Genomic DNA, 21,845 nt, shown 5'->3' on the forward strand with positions numbered 1-21,845 from the left:
GAGAAGCCAGTCCGGGCTATTGGCTGTGTTGAATCAATGCCGCTGATGAGATGCACCATGAGAAGGTCGTGCGGCTGACGGGATGAGTATAACTACTCGCAGTGTTTGTGTGGAAGAGGCTGTTGCTCTGCTGGGTTCGTGTTCCTAGCCAATGCAGCAGCTGTAGCTGTGCGTTTGTCCACAAGAGGGCATGCCGTGACTTGTGTAGACTCTAAAGTGCACATACATCTCGTACCCCGAAACCCTAATAACCATAATATTGGTTGCAGCCATTCCTGGAGTCTTAATTACATTTTCCAGATTCCAAATTTCATGGCGTTGGAATTCGGACTCCTGATATGGAATTCGGATTCGCGAGTGTGGCTTTGGAACTCCCCATGCCCATGGACCCCGTTGGACTCCAGACCCATCCCGCGCCTCCCCCGGGACCCACCCTGGAGCACCCCGTGACCCGCCCCAGATCCCCACCCCCTACCCAGACCCCACCAGACCTCCCCCCCCGAACCCCCCCAGGAACCACCTCAGACCTGCCCGACCCATTCCGGACCAACCACGGATTCACCCAAGACCCCCCCCCCCCCCAATACCCCACGTAACTTTCCCGGACACCCCCCCCCCCCCCCAACCTAAACTCACCCAGGACCTCCCCATGACCTACCTGGACCCGCACCCCCACCAGGGCCCACCCAGGGAGCTCCTCGGACCTACCCCGGACCCTCCTCGAACCCACGCCAGACCCCCCCACCCCAGGACCCCCCTAGGACCCTCCACCACCTACCTGGACCCCCCTCCCCCCACAGACCAACCCAGGACCCCCACCCTCCGAACCCACCCGGACCCAAGCTGGACTCCCCCGCGAACCACCCCAGACCCACCCGGACCCACCCAGGGACCACCCCAGACCCCCTCCCGGACCCCGCGCCCCCCAGACTGCTCTCACTCACCCAAAACCACGCTCAGATCTACCCTGGATCCCCCTTCCCAGACCCAACCCGGAACCCCCCGGACCAACCCGACAGATCCCCGAACCCAACCCGGACCCTCCCCAGACTGCTGCTGCGCAGCGACAAAAGCCACGACGAGCGGATAGGGCCGAGGCGTGGTGCCGATTGCAGCTGTGGAGGGTGTGGGCGAGTGGGGAGGGCATAACACATTCCTGCGGAGGGAGCTGGTAGGAACGTTGGGTTGCTCGGTCAATGACCAGGGTCAACGGCGGTGTGGTGTATTCCGCAAATATGGCCGACTGAGGGCGGGCACAAACCGGCGTGAGTAGGTTAAACGTTGAGTTTTATAAGGGCACCACGGGGTGACCAGCCCCTCCCCACCCAGCCCCACCCCTCCCACCCCCCACCTACCCACCCAGCCCCACCCCTCCCATTTTGGATGCACGACGGACGGACACAATAATCCCCTGTGGGCTGGTGTAACCAGGTGGTTCCTACCAGAATTATTATTGCCTCCAATACAACCGACTCACAACCCACTCGTGCCAAATTGTCCATACGCACAGAACATTCATTTATTCTCTGCAAGATCAGATAATGTACAGGTGATTGACACTGAATGCCCAACACTTGCGCCTTTGAAAATCAAACTCTACACAGCACCGGGGATATTGTGGTTTTATTAAATATCAAGACAATGCCAAAAGTAATGGGGAAACCCAAAATGCCTGCATTGCACCAAACCTGAATATAGAAAACATTTGGTTGCTCATAAATGTGTTGAAAGTTCATTTTAATACACCACAATTGTTGATTTTCCAACCTTAACATTTGATTATTTAAAAGAAAAAATCTATTTTATTCCAGCATGCAGTGTAGTGTTCCATTAAAAAAACACCCAACAAATGTATTCAGTGGCAGGGAACATGATATATATATCACAATCACCCCACACATCGACTTTACTCCCCATCCGTGAATCAGATTTATACAAGTATGCGTATATGTGTTACCCAAAAATGCTGATGGTTTTAAACAGTCAATTGTGCGACCAGGATGTTGTTCAGATTCTGCAGCCAATCATTCCTGCTGTTGTCGTTGTAAATGTTCGTGCATTTGGCAAGGTTTGGAGCAGAATACGGTTATTATTTGCGATACTAATTTCTTGTTACAGAACCATCTGCAAAAGAAAAAATAATAAAGTTCACTTAATTAAATATATTTTCCAAGGGTTTGAACGAAATATGCTGAATTCATGTATGGGCACCCTCAGTCCACGCTCTGCTGTTCTACAAGCGCTGGTGTGGACCCATCGGCCGTGTTCAGATCTTTCAGCTGTCCCTCCAGCTCTGTCCATGACGACACCGACTCGTGCACAGCCACCGTGTGCTCCTCCATCTGCTGCTGCAGCGTTTCCATCTCAAACCTAGAGCAGCACACAAACACGCCACGTCAAGTCGCGCATCACGATTACGTGTCTTCAACTAACAAGTCGGACTTCACAGTTCATCATCATCAGCTTTGGTGAAAAGCCTCCCCAAATCGCCACCACCTTTCACAATCCTGTGACGTAAAGATCTGCCCAGGACCTTGCACACCAACTGATGTCGTCCCCTCCATCTGTTTTTTAAATGTCCCCCACAGCCCATTTCACGTGAATTACTAGCTCTTTTCAAGTGGATTGCCAGTGGTTTTCACGTGGACTACCAGCTCTCCAATTACTATTTTTATTTTCCTAGCTAAGGCCCACTGAGCTCTTTTTCAGAAGTGACCTGGCCACAAATGACAAGCTCGGCGAACTGACTTATCACGTGTAAATTTATAGCAGCCAAACACTCAATGCAAGTTTTCGGAAAATTAGAGGACCTGGAGGAAAATTCAAGTGACCACAGGAATAACATGCAAACTCCAAAATACAGCAGGTGTTAGGGTCGGGATCAAACTTTCGACCTCCTTTATACCGGGTGTGGTAGGCAATGGTGGAGCCAGGATTTTCAGGTAGGGGGGGGCAACCTCTCCAGCAATGAAAAATGATAGAATTTGTTAGTAAGGACTTGTCCCTTGCTTTTTATTCGACGCGTGTGCGGCGATGGCGCAGCCATCGATCGAGGGTAGAATTCGAACCGCGTTGTGTGATCGGCATCACGCTCGCTGAAGGTGAATGCCTTCAGGGAAGTCGTGTGCTGTATACACAACTGCGCACAATTCTGTGAGTCACTTATAACTGCTTTTCCGTTACTTATTGCCAATTGTGGACTCAGACTATTGTTCTATCATCTCAGAGTCCCTGGCACGTAATAATATGCTACACAGTGGCAGTGGGGGTCGCAAAATGCCGATTTATTACTAATAAACCCCAATGATCCGATCGAAATTAGGGATTTTGATCGGCTCATTGGGGGGGGCACGTGCCACCCCACCCCCCCCACTGGCTCCACCAGTGGTGGTAGGTAACATCTCGCCACCGAAACGCCCCCATGAGAATTACCAGTATGATCCGAGTAGATTAACAGTGTGTTTCCTGTAGATTATTTGACAATTCACACAACAGATATTCAACATCGTCATCAGCAATGACCAGCTGACTGCTGGACGAAGGCCTCCCCAAGCAGTCATCACCTCTCACGAACTTCCAACGCAACAATACAGCCGGCACCTGCGCACAAGCTTCTGTTATTGATCCATCGCCTCCATTCCATGGCTGCCACTCCCCCCTCCCCATAATTATTAACCATCGGCCGTCATCCCTTCCAGCAAAGCTTTCTGCCCAAGCTCACTTCTCTGAATAGTTGGGATGACGTCATTAGCCTGCCAAAGTTCTCTAATCCATATATTCCTCTTTCTAAATCTGTAGTTCTAACCACGTTTCTCTCCATGTTTGTGTGTGTACTGTCCGCTGTTCTGCTATTTTTATCGTTAATTACCTTGTTTATTAATCATATAATAAGCAGGTAGTACATACTGGTTAAACACCTTCTTGAAACACATTGGTATATTACTTTTCACTATCATCAGGCTTGGAGAACAAGTTGTCCACAACCACAACAGATGCTAGCTCCATTACGAATGAATCAAATACAGACCTCAGCTTTTGCAGGCAGTTCTGCAGGTTGGCCAAGGGCTGAGCTGGGGCCGGATTTGGGGGCCTCAGCAACTCCTCCAGGAGCGCAGCCGGAACAGGGCATTGTGGGATGTGCAAGCTCTTGCCAGAACCAGGCAATGTGCTCGCCACACCCGCAGCCTGAATTGAAATACGATTATAGCAAAGATTACTGAATGCATCTCAGTGTTGCATTATACACGTTCAGTATTACATTTCAACTCTGCTATTCCATCATGCATTACAGGGCAAGGTTTCAAATTTACGTTTAACCAGGTGTGCATTCAAAAGCAATTGTACGCATGTATGTACGTTGCACTTCTTTCCCACTGTACGTAGCCAACCGTGCTAATAAACTAATAAACAAAATATGAAAAAGTACAGCGATTCATTGCAAAAATAACCAACTAGAAATCAGAGCAAAAAAAATCATTTGCATGACGGAATAGAAAACAGTTTTAAAAAATTAAATAATTTTTTAAATAAATAGATTTCCTGTAATGAATGTTAGGCTCAGAAATATTACTTTAAAAAACACATTTATAGCAAAATTAATGTACAAAAAAATTCAACATTGAGTTCAGGCGATTAAAGTGTTAACACACTGCAATTTAATTTGCACTGAAGTTTTCAACAACAAAAAAAGGCAGAAATATAATGAGACGATACGAGGTTTTGCCGTGGCGTGTAATGTGTTGTTGCAAGTACCCTGCTCAACGATAGGGGCTGTTGTATCTGCTGCAGGTCCAATTTGAGCTGCTCGTTCTGCTGCAGCACCACCTTCATGCTGCTCTGCAGCTGCCTCACACGCGCTGCCGCTACAAACTTCTCCTTGCGAGTCTGAGCGAGCGCTTCTCGCAGGAGCTCCGCTTCTGACCTCGCTTCCTTTTCAGACACAAATCAAAAGTCAAAGTTATTTTCTACACAAACGAGACAGTGCTCATGTACTCCACTGACCCAAGTGAGCAAGTGATGTAAATTCTGCATTTCCATGGAGAGAGAGTCTATCCATCGGACAACGACTGTTAACCTCCCCACAAATTGGTATCAATTTTATCGTCCCCTTGAGAGATGATGGGCCGAAGTGAGTCAACCCCCAAGCAGGATTTTAACTCGCAACCTTCCGATTGCAAGCAGCGTGATCTACTATTGAGCCACATGGCCATGAATATACCGTGCGTATTTACTCAGGAAAGGCCCAGCCTCAAGACTCTTTTACAGGAGGGGGCAATGTTGTTGTGTGTAATCCCAATTGAATAGTTTCAGGTAATTTTTCATTGGGATGTTTGGCCAATGCCACATGTTTTTTTTGCTACGGAATAAAACCCAAAGAAACGAGAGGAAACCCATGGAAAACAGGGGAAGAAACTTACAAACTGCACGGAGACAGGCATCAGAGTCGGAAATCAAACGAGTGTTACCACAGCGCCATCCCGCTGCCTGGCATTGCTATCACACCGCCAGCAGCAAGCACATCTGTGATAGCCCCCCGCGACAGATTTGACAATGCGGAGTAGAGGCCTGTTAACCTTACTTGTGTAGCAGCCTGGGCACTCTCCGTTTCCATGCGACTCCTGTGTTCCACTCCGGAGAGCTGCTGCCTCAGCGTCTGGATCTCGACGTCCTTCTGCTCGCACTGCCACTTCACGTCCTCCAACTGAAAGTGACACACCAGGCTTTTCATTCATTCCCGGTTCCGACGACCGAGTGTTGAATTCTACCCTTTGGTTCTTTTATTTTTTCACCTACGTGACTTTACCGAAAGAACCAAAGAGTATGGATTCTTGCAGTCACGAAAACTTCAAATCTGGAATTGAACTGTACCGTTTGAGTGTCGGGAAGCTGCCGAGTCTCGTCGCGCAGTCGAATCTGCAGCGTCTTCACTTCCGTGCGAACTTCCGCCAACTCCTGCAGCAGCTCCGTCACCTCCCGTTCGCGAGATGCCTCCTTTAGCCTGGGCACAATGACAACTTCTAAGCCACTAAGTATTGTTTTTTTCCCTTAAGTTCTACAATAAAGATCCAAATTGTAAAAAAATATAGAAATGTTGGTGAGGTGAGGGGAGAAAATAATTCCCATGTTATCATATGACAGCCACGCATGCAGAACGGGGTGGGGGTTGAACTCCATGCAGAAAGGCATCTCGGTCGGAAATCAAACCCAGGTCCTTCTTGCTGCGAGGTGCAAGTGTCACTCGCTGCGCCACCCAAATTACAAACGAGCCGACGTGTGGACCCTGATTTCATGTACTTGCCTTAATTCCTCCAATTCTTCCTGCATATTGCTCATCATCCCTTGCTTCGTGGCAAGCTCTTTTTTAAGCTCTGCCAATTCCAAGGAAGCTGCTTTGAAGTGGCGGCGATTGTCTGCTGCCTCGCACTTGGTGGAGGACACCTAATAAAGGACAAGAGCATTAAGAACACAGCAAAACAGCTACGTACCATTCAATATGAAAATTACGTGGAGATGTCCTTATCAAGGGCATTGTGGTGGTGCTAATCTTCTGTGTGCAGCCCTCCGAGACAATGGTGCCAACTCCACAGTCCCCTGGCAGGGCTGAGTTTATCCACAGGATAACCACCGTTGACTTCCCACAAAGTGATTCTCAATTTATTGACTATGGAGGGTTGTGAGTCGAGTCGATCCTCAACGAGGGTTTAAACTTGCAACCTTCTTGCGAAATAACCGGAAATGTAGCATTACCAGCATTACAAATGACACTTGCAAAATGTATGCGGTGTATTAGTGGCTGAAGTAAAAAAAAAAATATCGATGAAAATTGTCCAGAAAATTTGCCATCTGCAGGGTTTGTGAAATCAGTTCATGTACAACTGCTGGATGGATTGTTCCATTGCAGGATCATGAGAGGTGGCTGATGATGACGACAGGGCTTGTAAACCACGTGATAAGCAATCGCTCCCCTTGCAAGCATAATGCGACATTTTCATAAATACCAGATGTTTTAAGTCGGCCACATTTTCTTGCTCCTTGTCCAACGAGGTCTGCAGAGACTGCACGATCTGCTTCATGCGACAGTCTTCCTCTTCCTTCTGCCTCAGTACAGCTTGAACCTGCACATTAATTTCATTTAGAATGTGATACAATTCGGTATTGCCGCCATTCCCGCAGCGCAAGGTTACCAGGAAGATGCTGTGTTTCACATGGTCTGCGATAATTTCACTGTGGGAGACGATGTTGCAACGTGTTATCCCGATTGAGGCGCTTTTGGGGCAATTCTTCAAATTTGGCAAATTTGCACCATGATGCTGGCGCACAAAATGGCCTACTATTTCCGAATAACGTCACGCGATCTTTAATGCCCACTAAAAGCAGACAGCAGATACTTTGGTTGATACACACAACTGCAATATTAACCAGGACAGCCTGCCCGGTTTGAACTGCAACCCTCATCCACGAGCACTGGCAGCGCTGCCGCTGAGCCGCGTCGCCGCCCCAGTGTGAACATCGCACTACAGGACACACTTCACCAATACAGCTTCCCTGATTGGTTGTGACATTACCGACAACTGATAAGCATTAGATTCTGAAAACTGCGCAAGTAAAATGACCAAAAATATGTCATTTACAGGCGACTGCCGCACAAAATGTCAAGAGCACTAACGCGTCACATTTCAATTCGTGTGATTGTGTTTTGCGTTCAGAATTTGTGTCACATTGTGTATTAGTGTCTTGGGTGTTAGTCACAGATTAAAAACATTTCTCCACCACAATATCCACGGCCACAGCCTGTGCCCACGACGCTCACCTGCAGGCTGAGCTGGCGCAGGTGGGCCTCACGGGTAGCCACTGCAGCCTGCAGCATGGCAGCATGCTCCTTGAGAGCCACGTGCGAGCGCATCGTCCCCGCCAGACGCCCCCTCTCGTGCTCCAGCTCGAGCGCCAGCCGCCGATTCAGCTGCTCCAGGCTGCGAACGCGCCTGTTGGCACCGTGAAGCTTCTCCAGCTGCATACAGACACAGACAGCCACGTGCGGTGGGAAATAGAACAGGGTGGTAGCGGGACAGTGCATTGGGAACAATTGTTCCTCACAGCAAGAAGGTCCCAGGTTCGATGCCTGACTCGGGCCCTCTCTCTATGTGGAGTTGAACATTTACACTATGAGATCTCTTTTACCAGTGGCAAAATATAATGGTAGGTTTTTACCCTTTTAACTGGTACAAAACTGACACCTTTATTCAAGGCATCATGTTTGCAATGACCACAACACAAGTAGTCAATAAAGCAAAAAGAAGCAACTCTGGTGTCATCTGGCCCTACACCAATGGGGACTAGGCTCTAAAGAAAGCCTGTCTCGGGTGTGGGCCAATCAACTTTAAGGACAGTGCATATTATTATCCTTATCAGAGTTGCTTCTTTTTGTTTGCTTTATTGACTACTTGTGTTGTGGTCATTGCAAACATGATGCCTTGAATAAAGGTGTCAGTTTTGTACCAGTTAAAAGGGTAAAAACCTACCATTATGTGGAGTTGGTTTGCTCTGCATGGGTTTTTTATGGGTTATGCAGTTACCTCCCATAACAAAAAAAAACACAACATTAAACTGGTATTGGCCAAAACATCCCAATATTAAACGTGGCATGCAAATCACTCAACTGGGATGACAACTCAACATTGTCCCCGATTGGTAAAACTTTGCAAGATTAATCCCAAAAAAGGAGTCTAAATGAGGCCTTCCCGGGTAAACAAGCAGAAAAATAATAATTCTCCCTCTGTAATAAAAATTACTACTCGGTGTTTAAACGTGGGGAGTTCTCTACGATTATCATCATCACGCTCAGTACAACGATGACGACATTTATTTCCCTGCCGTGTCTCCAAACAAACCAGACCCCAGCCCACGGCACTTCTGGCGCCATGGCAATAGCTGGGTAGGTGCGGAAGCAGTGAAAGGGTGCTAAGAACAATCACTGACTTTCAACACCGTGCCTTCCTACAATTAACCATTACCACGTAGAAACGGAATACGTCTGGAGAATGAAGCCTCATCAAGTAGAAACTAAAATAAAATAGAAGTAAATGCAAAACATGTTCTTCTAAATATCTTCATGCCATACAAACAATTTCATTGAAAAGAAAAATTGGTAAAAAAGTGGGCACCCGTCTCATTTCAAACCCCGAAAGAGACAAGCAAATCTCACCTCTCCTTCCATGTCTAACATCTTGGTACGGCTCTCTGCTAAGTCCCGGCTTGTTGATGCAATCACTTCTTGGAGTTCCTTCTCAAGCATGTCTTTCCTTTCCACGACAGCACACAGCTCCGACTTAAGGGACTCCACATGTTCCTTCAAAAATATAAAATGTAAAAAGAGAGCATTATTTTAATGTGTATAAAATTCATTCGGTAAATTGAGCATTTGCGAGTTTTTTTTGCGTAGATAATGAGTATGCAAAAGAAGGGCAGATTCATCTGTCGTAATTGAGGAATTGTGGCACCAAATTTCGTCGGTATTGATGGTGGTTTAAGTTTAAATGTTTCAGAATAACAATTATGTTAGACATGGTGTAAAAACCACACAACAGCCACGAGACAATGCAGCATCAAAGGATGTGTCTCTTCATTACTCTTTGCACAATGACAGTTTCAAATCCTCAAGACCCTTCCTTCAAGGTAACGGTAAATGTCATTGGGGGGGGGGTGAAGATCAGACCGTCTCCACTTGGGCATTTGCTAGCACGAAAGCTACGCTCAGATTGTGGAATTATTTAATAGGTTTGTGCATTTTACAACACAATTTTTTAAATAAAATTTCTAGCATGTTTGTGGCCAAAACGCATTCCAAGTTCCAAGCAAACTCACTTTTCAAAAGATCGCACATCAACAAGTACACAATAAGCACGCACACACACACGCGTGCGCGCAAAGGACAAAACTGATATATTTTGAATCTGGGATAAAAACATGTACTTAAAAACCACATCACATTAAATCAGTTGAAAGCAAAGACGTACTGCAGTAGGATGCGTGTTGGAGGCTGCAACGTTCGCCTGTAACTTGTTGAGTTCTAATTCGGCAGTCTCTTTCGCAGAAAGTGCCTCCTGCAGTTTTCTGCTCAATATGCTCACGGCATGTTCATATGCTTTGTGCTTAAGCTTCAAGTCTTTCTGTGCGGAATTCAAATCCGTTCCAATCTTCTTCATGCAGTTCTTTTGCTCTGTTATGGCTCTACAAACAAAACGAAAAATCGTTAAAAGTATCTTGACCGTCAAAAAAAATGAGTCGTAAAAAGTTAAGTGGGAAATGTGAAAAACTTACTTTCTAGCCTCTCGTTGCAGGTGATCCAGCTGTGTCTTCAACTCCTCATTCTCCTGACTCGTGGATGACATTGATGACATCTCTGACTGTAGTGACTGCATGTACAAATGGAGCACACACATTTCTGTATTACAAATTAAGGCAGTTAATGTGAACGAGAGCGCATCAGGGGTGAGTTTTGGAAAACTGAATAAGAAACAGTAAATAAGTGTGGACTACCTGCAATGGCAATGGTTCAGAAACAGTCACCAACAAAAACATAAAACAGCACCAGAGAAGTGTGCAAAGCACGGAGAGATGTATCCCCAGCATTACATTTAGTCAGAAAGAAGAACACATGTATTCACACCTAAAAGGGTACATGGACGCTAGTAAAGAAAAAAACATAAATTTGGCAGCCAACAGATGAAACGCATAAAAAATGATGTCCACTGACGAGGTTGAGCGATGAAATCAATTCATGGACAAGTGTTGGATGGAATATTGCACTGAAAGGTGGTTGCGTCAGCAGTTTGGAAATTCTTCATCCACCAGAGCATCTGGATTACAAAGATAATTTGGCTGCTATATATTTCAACATGATAAGCAACATCGTTGAGCTATCATTTGTGGCCAGGTTGCTTCTAAAAAAGAAGCGAATTATTTTTTTAAAGCCATTTGTTTACCTTTCTTAGACTTTGCACTCCTATCGTGTTTTTGTATTGTTTGTTTGTTTGGTGTAACGATCTGATTTGCCCCTACTGGGCATCTGTAATCCTTATAGCTCATCGGATTCCTCCTGTGTCAATAAATATTCTGATCATGATTCTGGATTGATCTTGGCTGGTGATGATGCACCTCCGATTAGCAAAGTTGGCTACTTACATAAAGACAAAATATTTGCAAAAAGTGGTCCAATGACAATGCTGTTCATTGTGCAATTAGCACAGTGGATCCTGGAAATAATGTGGACAGATGTACCGTGTGATATATCGTGTGATATACCGTGGCTTTTTGGGGGCCCATAACAATTTTCAAATAATCAAACCGCAAAACCTCAAAAAAAAACAGCGTGCAAAGCAACGCTGCCGAGCTATTAGCCGCGTAACCACGCTCTGCAAACACATCACACACCAAGCAGTTTCAATTCCAGCACTGGCTCGTGATTTGCGGTGATTTCAATGGTGTTTTAGCCTTGCAGCACTTGTATTTATTGTAACATTATTACAATATAAGTATATAAATAACATAACAATAAATACAATTCCAAGTGATTTTCTGCTCAAATGAGCAACGAGGTGGTGGTTCTCATCTCCCATTAACAGGACTGAGCCAGTGGTGGAAACTCCGCGTGCCTATGGCACAGGCAAGTATTTCAAGCGGGTGACCACTGTTGGTTTCCCCCACAAGTAGTATCCATTTCATTTCGCAGCAGGGATGACGGGCAGAGTCAACGCGCGACGAGGGTTCGTACTCGCAACCTTGCAATTAGGAACCCCTCGCGCTCTCCTGCCGAGCCACCGGGCGGGATATAAATATCATTTAAATACGATTACACGCTGTAAGTGGCTATGCAATACTATTACACATTGTAAATGGCTATGCAATGCTATTACACGCTGTAAACTGGCTATGTAATGCTATTACACGCTGTCAACTGCCTCTTTTTGGTCTTAATGGTAATGGCGGGAATTTTTTTTTTTAAACTAGAATTTCGGCGGCCTAAGGCCACCTTACTCTAGCTCCTACAGAGGGCTTCTCGGCACTTCGTGGCTTACCCCCACTGATGTCCTCTTCTCCCCCCCTCCCAAAGTGTGCAGATACTACCGACTCTATTGTATGTAGAGTGTGTAGGCATATATGCCTACAAAAGAAAATAATTGGGGTGGGGGGGGTTGACAATTTTGTAAACTTTTTACCCCCACACCTGGGGGGGGGGGGGGGTGTCCACTTTCTATATATTTGAGTCAGGCCTTCTAAAAGGCTCTCATAATTTACTTGAGGGACAAACGGAACGCCTGGCTTTTATAAAATCGATGGATATATGCAAGCAACTCACCCCCGAGTTAGCATGGCATTTGGAGGGTGAAGGTTACAGTTCTCAGTTTAGACAGTACCTGCAGTTGCCCCTCAACGCGAGATCTCTCTCGACTCGCTCGCAGAACCTCATCTTCCATGGCAGTCAGATGTTCCCTCAGCTGCCTCAGCTCATTATTCAGATGATCTTGCTCCTTCACCCAGGTTTCGCGCTCAGCTTTGAAACTCAGCAACTCCCCACGTAGGCCTCTCACTTCCACGTCCAGCTTGTGTTTTGCCGTTTTCAGCTCCTTCAACAGCTGCTCCTTGGCAGTGGCATCTCGCCTGTAAGCTTCAACCATCACCTTCACATAGAAAGAAGCGACGGGTATAATTACACCTCATTTTCAGGATACGTGCATTCCGCGTAAAAAATTCGCTGGCCGCAGTGAAACTGACACATGGTGGCGGCCATGTTTCCATCCAACGTTTACTTTCAGCAATAGTGGAGGAGGCATTATATTATTTAGATCAGATTCGTAAACATAATGGAAATGGCTTTACCTGCTTTTAAAGTGTCCATAACACACTACACATAAAGGGAGGATATTTATTTTCAAAGTTAGGGAAGATGGGCTCAAAAAAGAGTCACAGTTTTCATTTCCTTTAATTTAATTGTAATTGAATTGCACAACTATTTCACTTCAGCATTAAGCGCTCAGATTCTATAACTTACAAAAATGTTTTCTCGTATTTTTCACTCGGCGAGCGCTTCTGGAACACCGCATGACGGGTGCACATTGGACAGGCAGGTCTTGCGGAGAAGCCATCGCTCCACAATAGAAGATGTGTTCTTTACTTGGGCCAAGCCAGTAATAGGCGAGAAAAAATATCACGAGTTTTGACAAGTTACTGTAGCATGCAAAGTGCTCATATGATCTGATATTCACCTTTTGTTGCGTTAACTGGTCTTTCACCTTGTGAACCTGCTTCAAAAGTTTTTTATTTTCTTCCTGAATTGTTTCAATCTAAAAAAAACAACACAGTAAAATAATATAAACATGAGCACAACCCTACGCAATAAACATGCAGACCTCTCCGGCCAACACTCTCACACCGTGACCTCCTACTCAAATGAGCACCGAGGTGGTGCTGTGCTCCTTGTTCACAGCCCTAAACCAGTGGTGGGAATTCCACGCTCCTATGGCCTGCCTGATACACCCAACTCAAACACATTGTCCTGCGGAGGGAGCTGGTAGGAACGTTGGGTTGCTCGGTCAATGGCCAGGGTCAACGGCGGCGTGGTGTATTCCGCAAATATGCCTGACTGTGAGGGCGGGCACAAGTCGGCGTGAGTAGGTTAAACGTTGAGTTTTATAAGGGCACCACGGGGTGACCAGCCCCTCCCCACCCAGCCCTACCCTCACCACCCCCCACCCAGCCCCACCCTCCCCACCCAGCCCCAGCCCCTCCCCACCCTCCCCTCCCCACACAGCCCCTCCCCACCCTACCCTCTCCACCCAGCCCCTCCCCACCCCTCTCCACCCAGCCACACCCCTCCCATTTTTGGATGGACGACGGACAGACTGACACAATAATCCCCTGTGGGCTGGTGTAACCAGGAGGTTCCTACCAGTATAACAGAAACTTGAACCTAGAAATGGCACAAACAGGTGCTTTTTAACGCAATTGGTTGTAATAACATGGTTAACGATGAATATGCTCTTAAATGCAACCATGATACAAAGGGTTCACACGACGTAGTAAAATGTGTAAACACTCATGAATGGAGTTGGCCAAACATCGCAATACGAGGGTTGGTGGATCACACAAACGTCGTGAAACTCCCTTCCAACAGACGTCGTGGTCACCATACTCTGGCTTGCCAGGAGGTAACAGTACAGCAAGTAGATTAATCTCCGTGTTTCTAGCTTTACGGGGATACAGCGTTGCCCCCTTCCAAGCACAGTTTTTTTTCCAGGTACCCCAGTTTCCTCCCGAATGTATAAAACTTATTAAATGGCTGAAAATATCATCATAGTATAGAGGACTGCAGACACGGAGCAATTGTTAGGTGCCTTCCAACTTGTCAGTGGTTCCTTTGTGCCTCTTGATTATATCTTCACAAGTGAGTGAAAAAGTGCACGTATTTCAAGTCCAAATTCAATCAAAAAATGTCCTCCCTGCCTGTGAAAATCAATGATAATTTTCATGAAAATTATCATTGATGATAATGCAAAAATTATCATTATCATTGCATTTTACTCCCTCTATGATTCAATGTTTTAAAATTACAAGTATAAATTTTCAGTCCACATGATTAACACTACATTTGGATCATTTTTGTACGAAAAGCGTAATCATCAGCAGACGTAAGTTTAATTATAATTCACAACTACAATTCACATCAAAGGTGGCGGGGAGGGTGGCCCAGTGGCAACACTCGTGCCTCACAGCAAGGACTTGGGGGGTTTCATTCCCTGCTTGGTCGCCTCTCTGGGTAGAGTAGTTTGTAAGTTTCTCTCCCCCGTTCCTGGAAGGATTTCAACTTTGGGTACTTTGGGTTCTCCGGGTTACTTGGAAAAAAAACGGGCAATGTAAACTGGTTGTTGGGCACGCATCCTAAAGCTGAAAAAAATTACCTGCAAATTACTCAATTGAGATTACACACAGCAGCAACATCGTTCCCTTTTGCGCACAAATTTGGCAGGACCCTCCTGAAAAGTCTTGAGACTCATTGAGGTTTTCTGGATAAACAAGCAACATCATCGTGATAAAACCACACGTAAAGTGACGTCACCTGCGCTCCCTTGACCGTCAGCTGTTGTCTGAGCTCTTGCAGATCTTGTGTTGTTGTGTTGGCGCAATCTTCCAGCTGGCCCAGTCCTTCACCTACCGCTTGATGTTCCGCACGCGCCGCCTGCAACTCCACCTCGAGCACCAGCTTCGTGTTTTGAAGGAACTCGATGCTGTCGTCCTTGACGTTCATTTCTGCCTGCAGGTCGACGAGCTGGGAGCCGAGCAGGTCATATTGAGCCTGTAGAATGTGCATGGCATGCTCCTTGGCATGCAGGGCCTCCTGGCTGCTCGACAGTTGCTCCATGATGCTCACATGCTCTTGCTCCAGGGCCTGCAGCTGTAGATCCTTCTGATGCACGGTCAGCCGCATCTACACAAACACATGACATGTCTTGACCTACAAAAGCATTACACGTGAAGAAGACGACGTTTTGGCCCAAACTACTAATGAAAGTAACCAAGAAAAAGGCATAGGGCCAAAATAATGTCTCCTTGTGATTGTACGTGCGTCCGTGTTTCTGTATGTCTGTGTGTGTCTCTGTATCTCTATGAATGTATTGTTGTGTTAACGGTTTTAACACCTTAGCTGCAAAGTGTAATATGTAGTTATTTGAACCATATTTAACTGGTAATTACATTCTCGCTTTCGGGTTTTCAATCCAGAGCATAAAAAAAACATTTTAGTTCAGCTTTTAGTTTTGGCTTCGGAAAATGTACAGTTAAAACCAGTTCCACGTTCCAGATTATGTTTGGTTCAACTCTTAGGGGTCAACCCCCAACAAGGATTTGAATTCCCAACCTTCCAATTGCGAGCCGCTCACTGTAATAGTGAGCCACTGGCCAGTTTACGCAATTCATGATGAAACCGATGCAAATAACCTTGTCCATCTCCTTCTGTAAGTGAGTTGCACAGTCAGCCATTTTTATCAGCTGCAAGCGCTCATCTTCGAATTTCTCCACCCGCTGTGCGAGGTCTTGCTCCACCAGAGCCTTGGCCTGTTCAATGTGCTGCACCGTCTTCTCTTGGTCCAACAAGTCAGCCTGCCACCAAAGAACACCACAACAAAATATAACTTTTTGTGTATGCGCTTGAGCAAGCGTGGTCGAAAAACAGCATCAATGCGCCGACATGTCTTAAGAAGTTGCCGGCATTTCAGGTGTCGTCTTGAGACGGAGGCTAGGCATTTCGTGGCAAGATAGGGAAATCAATGCACAAGTTTAGAAGTCTGGAAGAGAACGTGGCAGGTACGATTTTTACGATACGATTAAGCAAAAATGACTGTGCTGGATGGGATATGCAGAATGGAGGATAGTGAGCAACTTGGAAGTTGGGAAGAGAACATGGCAGGTAAGTGTTAAAGAATGGCTGCGCTGGGCGTGAACAGGACGAGGGAGGCCTGCTTGTCCAGACAGACATTGCAGTGGTCTCTGACATTGGCGACCAAAGGGAAGAGAAGACCTAAGGTCTGATAGTGAGATACAGTCAGGGCAGATCTTGGTGGTCATTCGGTATCGACTTGTGCGGCAGCTGTGGGATCTGGCGGACAGCAGAAAGTGTTGGCGAGGTGTGGTGGAATCAACGGCTTTGAACATGACTGGATTGTTACATCACAGGATCGTGAGGTGCCAGCAGATTGGGGAGCCCTTCATCCAGTCATGGATTGATCATGGCCGATTAGGATTAATAGTTTTACCTCGATCGTTTGAAGATGCAATGCAATCTGTTCTTTTTCTTTCAGAGATTTTTGCTGAGATTCTGACAGCTGCTGGGCTAAGGCCAGGTTTTCCAATTTCAGTTGTTCCATGAGTCCCGTCTGATTGGCATTCCCAGCCTAAAAAAGAATTGCAGAATATGTCAAAGCAATAAGTGACACACACACAAATAAAAAATAAAACAGAAAAATTCCCCAATACCCAACAACTTGTCTTGCTTAACACGTAGGCTTTCGCGACCAATATTATTCATAATAAACGTTTTTGGGTTAGAATTGCCCGATGGTGCTGGATGCAATTACCAGCGAAACGTCATACTCAAAAATTGTAAATGTTGTGGTTTCACTCTTCAACACACCCGTGGGCTAAAGTAGTGAACTATTTGTCTTTTTGTCAACGTGACACTTTTTTGCTGATTGGCCGTGTCGGGTGGTGGAGGGTCATTTATAAATAACGCGATCTAAACCCAAAGACGTTTATTATGAACTTGTCTTGCATGAAACTCAAGAAAAAAATGCAGTCCCTTGCCTGGATGCTGATAAGCTCACTTTGCAGCTGCACCCGTGACTTCTGGGCAAGCGACAACTGCTGCTGGTACCAGTCGCGCGCCTGCATGAGCGTTGCGATCTCCCCCTGACTGATGGTGAGCTGTGAAGCAAGCGCAGAGCGCTCCACCTGCACCTGCTGCAGCTGCCGCTGCATGGAAGACATGTTCTGCCGCAGCATGTGAACTACAAAGGGAAAAGACAGACTCCGCCGGCTCAGCCACACACCCCATCATTTCAAGTGTATGCTGTTTAATCGCGCAACAACTCACGAGAACAGGGTTGCCTCATCTGCAAGAGTGATTTGGATCACCAACGTCTCAAAAAAGAAGAGGATATGAAAACAAAGTACAGCAATGAAGCAAATATAAAGCAAAGAAAAATAACAAAATAAAAACCGGAGCAAAAGCAACCACATTACAAAATAAATCAAAAACGGAGCTAAAAAATAAATCAATATCAAATTACATTTATTTCCTGTAATAACATCAAACAACTTGAAAAAATCGTTCATCGTAAAATTAAGTTACAGATACATCAGCATGTGACCTGGGTGTAAGAACTAGATGTACACTCTCTAATGGATATTATGTTATACAAAGCTTATTGTATTGATTGTTAATACACTGTACATCACAAATAAACAATTGCATCTTAACTAAGTCAGGAGTCACGGATCAAATCTTGGTCAGGGGCAATTCAACCGATCATTCTCCAGGATTGATACAATTAGGATCCCTTTGCATTGCCAACAGTAGTTGTTTGAAAGATAAATGTACTCCTGCCATAGAAATGTGTAATTTCCACCGATGGCTTCGTGTCATATCCGATGCTAAGCATCGACTCACTCAATGAGTGAGACACACGGTAATGCCCGATCTACGCCGGGGATGCGTTGCTGAAAGTTTGTGACGGATATTGAGACGACATAAATCAAAGAAACGTACAAGGTAGGTGGAGGCAAAGACCGAGAGGCAATGGATACGAGATAAGACGGACGATGCTGTCAGCGACGTAAGTGTGAGGTTGAGGCAACGCAAATCGGGTAGCGATGTTAATAAAGTGACGACGTAATTTGAAAAACGACGCTAAAGAGGGAGACGTCAATCAGGGGATTACTGTACACATGGACACTGTACAAAACGGCAGGGTGGCGCAGTAGTGATGCTCGTGCCACACAGCAAGAAGGGCCTGGGTTCAATTCCTGACCTGGTTGTCTTTCTGCGTGGAGTTTGTATGTACTCCCCCTGTTCTGCATGGCTTTCCTCTGGGTTCTGTGGTTTCCCTCCCATAGCTAAAAAACACACACTGCTACTGGTATTGGATAAATATCCCAATGCTGAAAAAAATACCTGTTAGTTCATCAATTGGGATTACACAGCAGCAGCAGCAGCATCTCCCCCGAGTGCTAAAACTTGGCAGGGCCCTACTTCAAGAGAGTCTTTAGACTCCGTGAGGCTTTCCTCAGTAACTAAGCGTAACGATCATTAAATACATTTTAAACACTCCACTTAATCACGGACGTTATTTAACGAGGCTTTAAATAGCAATATTCATTTACACATTTCAGATACATTTTCTCACCCGAATTGTCTTTGTCAGCAACAGTCTTCTGCAGGTCTTCTAAACGTCCCAGGAGACGCTGATACTGCTGCTCCGCGGCACCGAGATCGTTGCTCAGGTTCTTGAGGCCGCTGTTTTTGAGCTCAAGGTTGGTTTGCATACACAGCATGGCCTGCTCCAGACCGAGGCACTTCTGTTTCAGGGTGAGGACCTCTTGGCCCATTTCACTGCACTTGGACTCCCCCAAGGCAGCATGCGCTTGCTCCGCTCTGCGCTCCGCCTCCAAGGCTGCCAGTGTGGCCTGCACCTCCGTCTTCTCCTTCATGGCCTGTCACAGCACATTGCAATCATGCTGTTAGACGGCCAGCATTGGTGTTTTACACGGCATGAAATCTGTAACGTTAACAAAATGTGCTACATTAGGTGCCCTGTTCATAGCGAGTGATTCTTAGCACCTCCTGCTCCTTCGCCTACACAACACCTATCTCCCGAGAGACCCACAGGCTCACACAGAGACCCACTGGCTCATACAGAGACCCATTGGCTCATACAGAGCCACTGGCTCATACAGAGAGCCACAGACTTGCAGAGACCCACTGGCTCATACAGAGACCAACTGGCTCATACAGAGACCCACTGGCTCATACAGAGAGCCACAGACTCGCACAGAAATCCACTGGCTCACACAGAGACCGACTGGCTCACAGAGACCCACAGGCTCGTACAGAAACACACTGGCTCACACAGAGACCCACTGGCTCACACAGAGACCCACTGGCTTATACAGAGAGCCACTGGCTCACACAGAGACCCACAAGCTCGCACAGAAATCCACTGGCTCACACAGAGACCCACTGGCTCACACAGAGACCCACTGGCTCACACAGAGAGCCACTGGCTCACACAGAGACCCACAGACTCACACAGAGACCCACTGGCTCACACAGAGACCCACTGGCTCACACAGAGACCCACTGGCTCACACAGAGACCCACTGGCTCACACAGAGAGCCACTGGCTCACACAGAGAGCCACTGGCTCACAGAGACCCACTGGCTCACACAGAGACCCACTGGCTCACACAGAGAGCCACTGGCTCACACAGAGACCCACTGGCTCACACAGAGAGCCACTGGCTCATACAGAGAGCCACTGGCTCATACAGAGACCCACTGGCTCACACAGAGACCCACTGGCTCACACAGAGACCCACTGGCTCACACAGAGACCCACTGGCTCACACAGAGAGCCACTGGCTCACACAGAGAGCCACTGGCTCACACAGAGAGCCACTGGCTCACACAGAGAGCCACTGGCTCACACAGAGAGCCACTGGCTCACACAGAGAGCCACTGGCTCACACAGAGACCCACTGGCTCACACAGAGACCCACTGGCTCACACAGAGAGCCACTGGCTCACACAGAGACCCACTGGCTCACACAGAGACCCACTGGCTCACACAGAGACCCACTGGCTCACACAGAGACCCACTGGCTCACACAGAGACCCACTGGCTCACACAGAGACCCACTGGCTCACACAGAGAGCCACTGGCTCACACAGAGACCCACTGGCTCACACAGAGACCCACTGGCTCACACAGAGACCCACTGGCTCACACAGAGACCCACTGGCTCACACAGAGACCCACTGGCTCACACAGAGACCCACTGGCTCACACAGAGACCCACTGGCTCACACAGAGACCCACTGGCTCACACAGAGACCCACTGGCTCACACAGAGACCCACTGGCTCACACAGAGACCCACTGGCTCACACAGAGAGCCACTGGCTCACACAGAGACCCACTGGCTCACACAGAGACCCACTGGCTCACACAGAGACCCACTGGCTCACACAGAGACCCACTGGCTCACACAGAGACCCACTGGCTCACACAGAGACCCACTGGCTCACACAGAGAGCCACTGGCTCACACAGAGACCCACTGGCTCACACAGAGACCCACTGGCTCACACAGAGACCCACTGGCTCACACAGAGACCCACTGGCTCACACAGAGACCCACTGGCTCACACAGAGACCCACTGGCTCACACAAAGACCAACTGGCTCACACAGAGACCCACTGGCTCACTCAGAGACCCACTGGCTCACACAGAGACCCACTGGCTCACACAGAGACCCACTGGCTCACACAGAGACCCACTGGCTCATACAGAGACCCACTGGCTCATACAGAGACCCACTGGCTCACACAGAGACCCACTGGCTCACACAGAGACCCACTGGCTCACACAGAGAGCCACTGGCTCACACAGAGACCCACTGGCTCACACAGAGACCCACTGGCTCACACAGAGAGCCACAGACTCACACAGAGACCCACTGGCTCACACAGAGACCCACTGGCTCACACAGAAACACACTGGCTCACACAGAGACCCACTGGCTCACACAGAGACCCACTGGCTCACACAGAGACCCACTGGCTCACACAGAGACCCACTGGCTCACACAGAGACCCACTGGCTCACACAGAGACCCACTGGCTCACACAGAGACCCACTGGCTCACACAGAGACCCACAGGCTCACACAGAGACCGACTGGCTCACACAGAGACCCACTGGCTCACACAGAGACCCACTGGCTCACACAGAGACCCACTGGCTCACACAGAGACCCACTGGCTCACACAGAGACCCACTGGCTCACACAGAGAGCCACTGGCTCACACAGAGAGCCACTGGCTCACACAGAGAGCCACTGGCTCACACAGAGACCCACTGGCTCACACAGAGACCCACTGGCTCACACAGAGACCCACTGGCTCACACAGAGACCCACTGGCTCACACAGAGAGCCACTGGCTCACACAGAGAGCCACTGGCTCACACAGAGACCCACTGGCTCACACAGAGACCCACTGGCTCACACAGAGACCCAC

General features: G+C 47.5%; 1 protein-coding gene across 1 annotated transcript in view; it reads right to left on the reverse strand.

The window, feature by feature from the left end:
• Positions 1–1,579: 1,579 nt before the first annotated feature.
• The window catches only part of GOLGA3 (golgin A3), a 30,340-nt gene continuing 10,074 nt past the window's right edge, over positions 1,580–21,845 (reverse strand). The window contains exons 7-24 of the mRNA XM_078873542.1: positions 18,954–19,260; positions 17,353–17,555; positions 16,806–16,943; positions 15,991–16,152; positions 15,113–15,481; positions 13,263–13,340; positions 12,414–12,677; positions 10,318–10,412; positions 10,014–10,227; positions 9,203–9,346; positions 7,811–8,008; positions 6,999–7,115; positions 6,299–6,438; positions 5,869–5,998; positions 5,579–5,701; positions 4,753–4,929; positions 4,028–4,185; positions 1,580–2,370 (exon numbers count right to left, since the gene is read on the reverse strand). Coding sequence (XP_078729668.1) covers positions 2,214–2,370; positions 4,028–4,185; positions 4,753–4,929; positions 5,579–5,701; positions 5,869–5,998; positions 6,299–6,438; positions 6,999–7,115; positions 7,811–8,008; positions 9,203–9,346; positions 10,014–10,227; positions 10,318–10,412; positions 12,414–12,677; positions 13,263–13,340; positions 15,113–15,481; positions 15,991–16,152; positions 16,806–16,943; positions 17,353–17,555; positions 18,954–19,260 — 3,174 coding nt within the window. The 3' untranslated portion in view covers positions 1,580–2,213. The remainder of the gene's footprint in view (positions 2,371–4,027; positions 4,186–4,752; positions 4,930–5,578; positions 5,702–5,868; positions 5,999–6,298; positions 6,439–6,998; positions 7,116–7,810; positions 8,009–9,202; positions 9,347–10,013; positions 10,228–10,317; positions 10,413–12,413; positions 12,678–13,262; positions 13,341–15,112; positions 15,482–15,990; positions 16,153–16,805; positions 16,944–17,352; positions 17,556–18,953; positions 19,261–21,845) is intronic.

The sequence above is a fragment of the Lampetra fluviatilis genome, chromosome 37 (assembly GCF_964198595.1).
Source record: "Lampetra fluviatilis chromosome 37, kcLamFluv1.1, whole genome shotgun sequence".
In the NCBI taxonomy this organism is placed as follows: Eukaryota; Metazoa; Chordata; class Hyperoartia; order Petromyzontiformes; family Petromyzontidae; genus Lampetra; species Lampetra fluviatilis.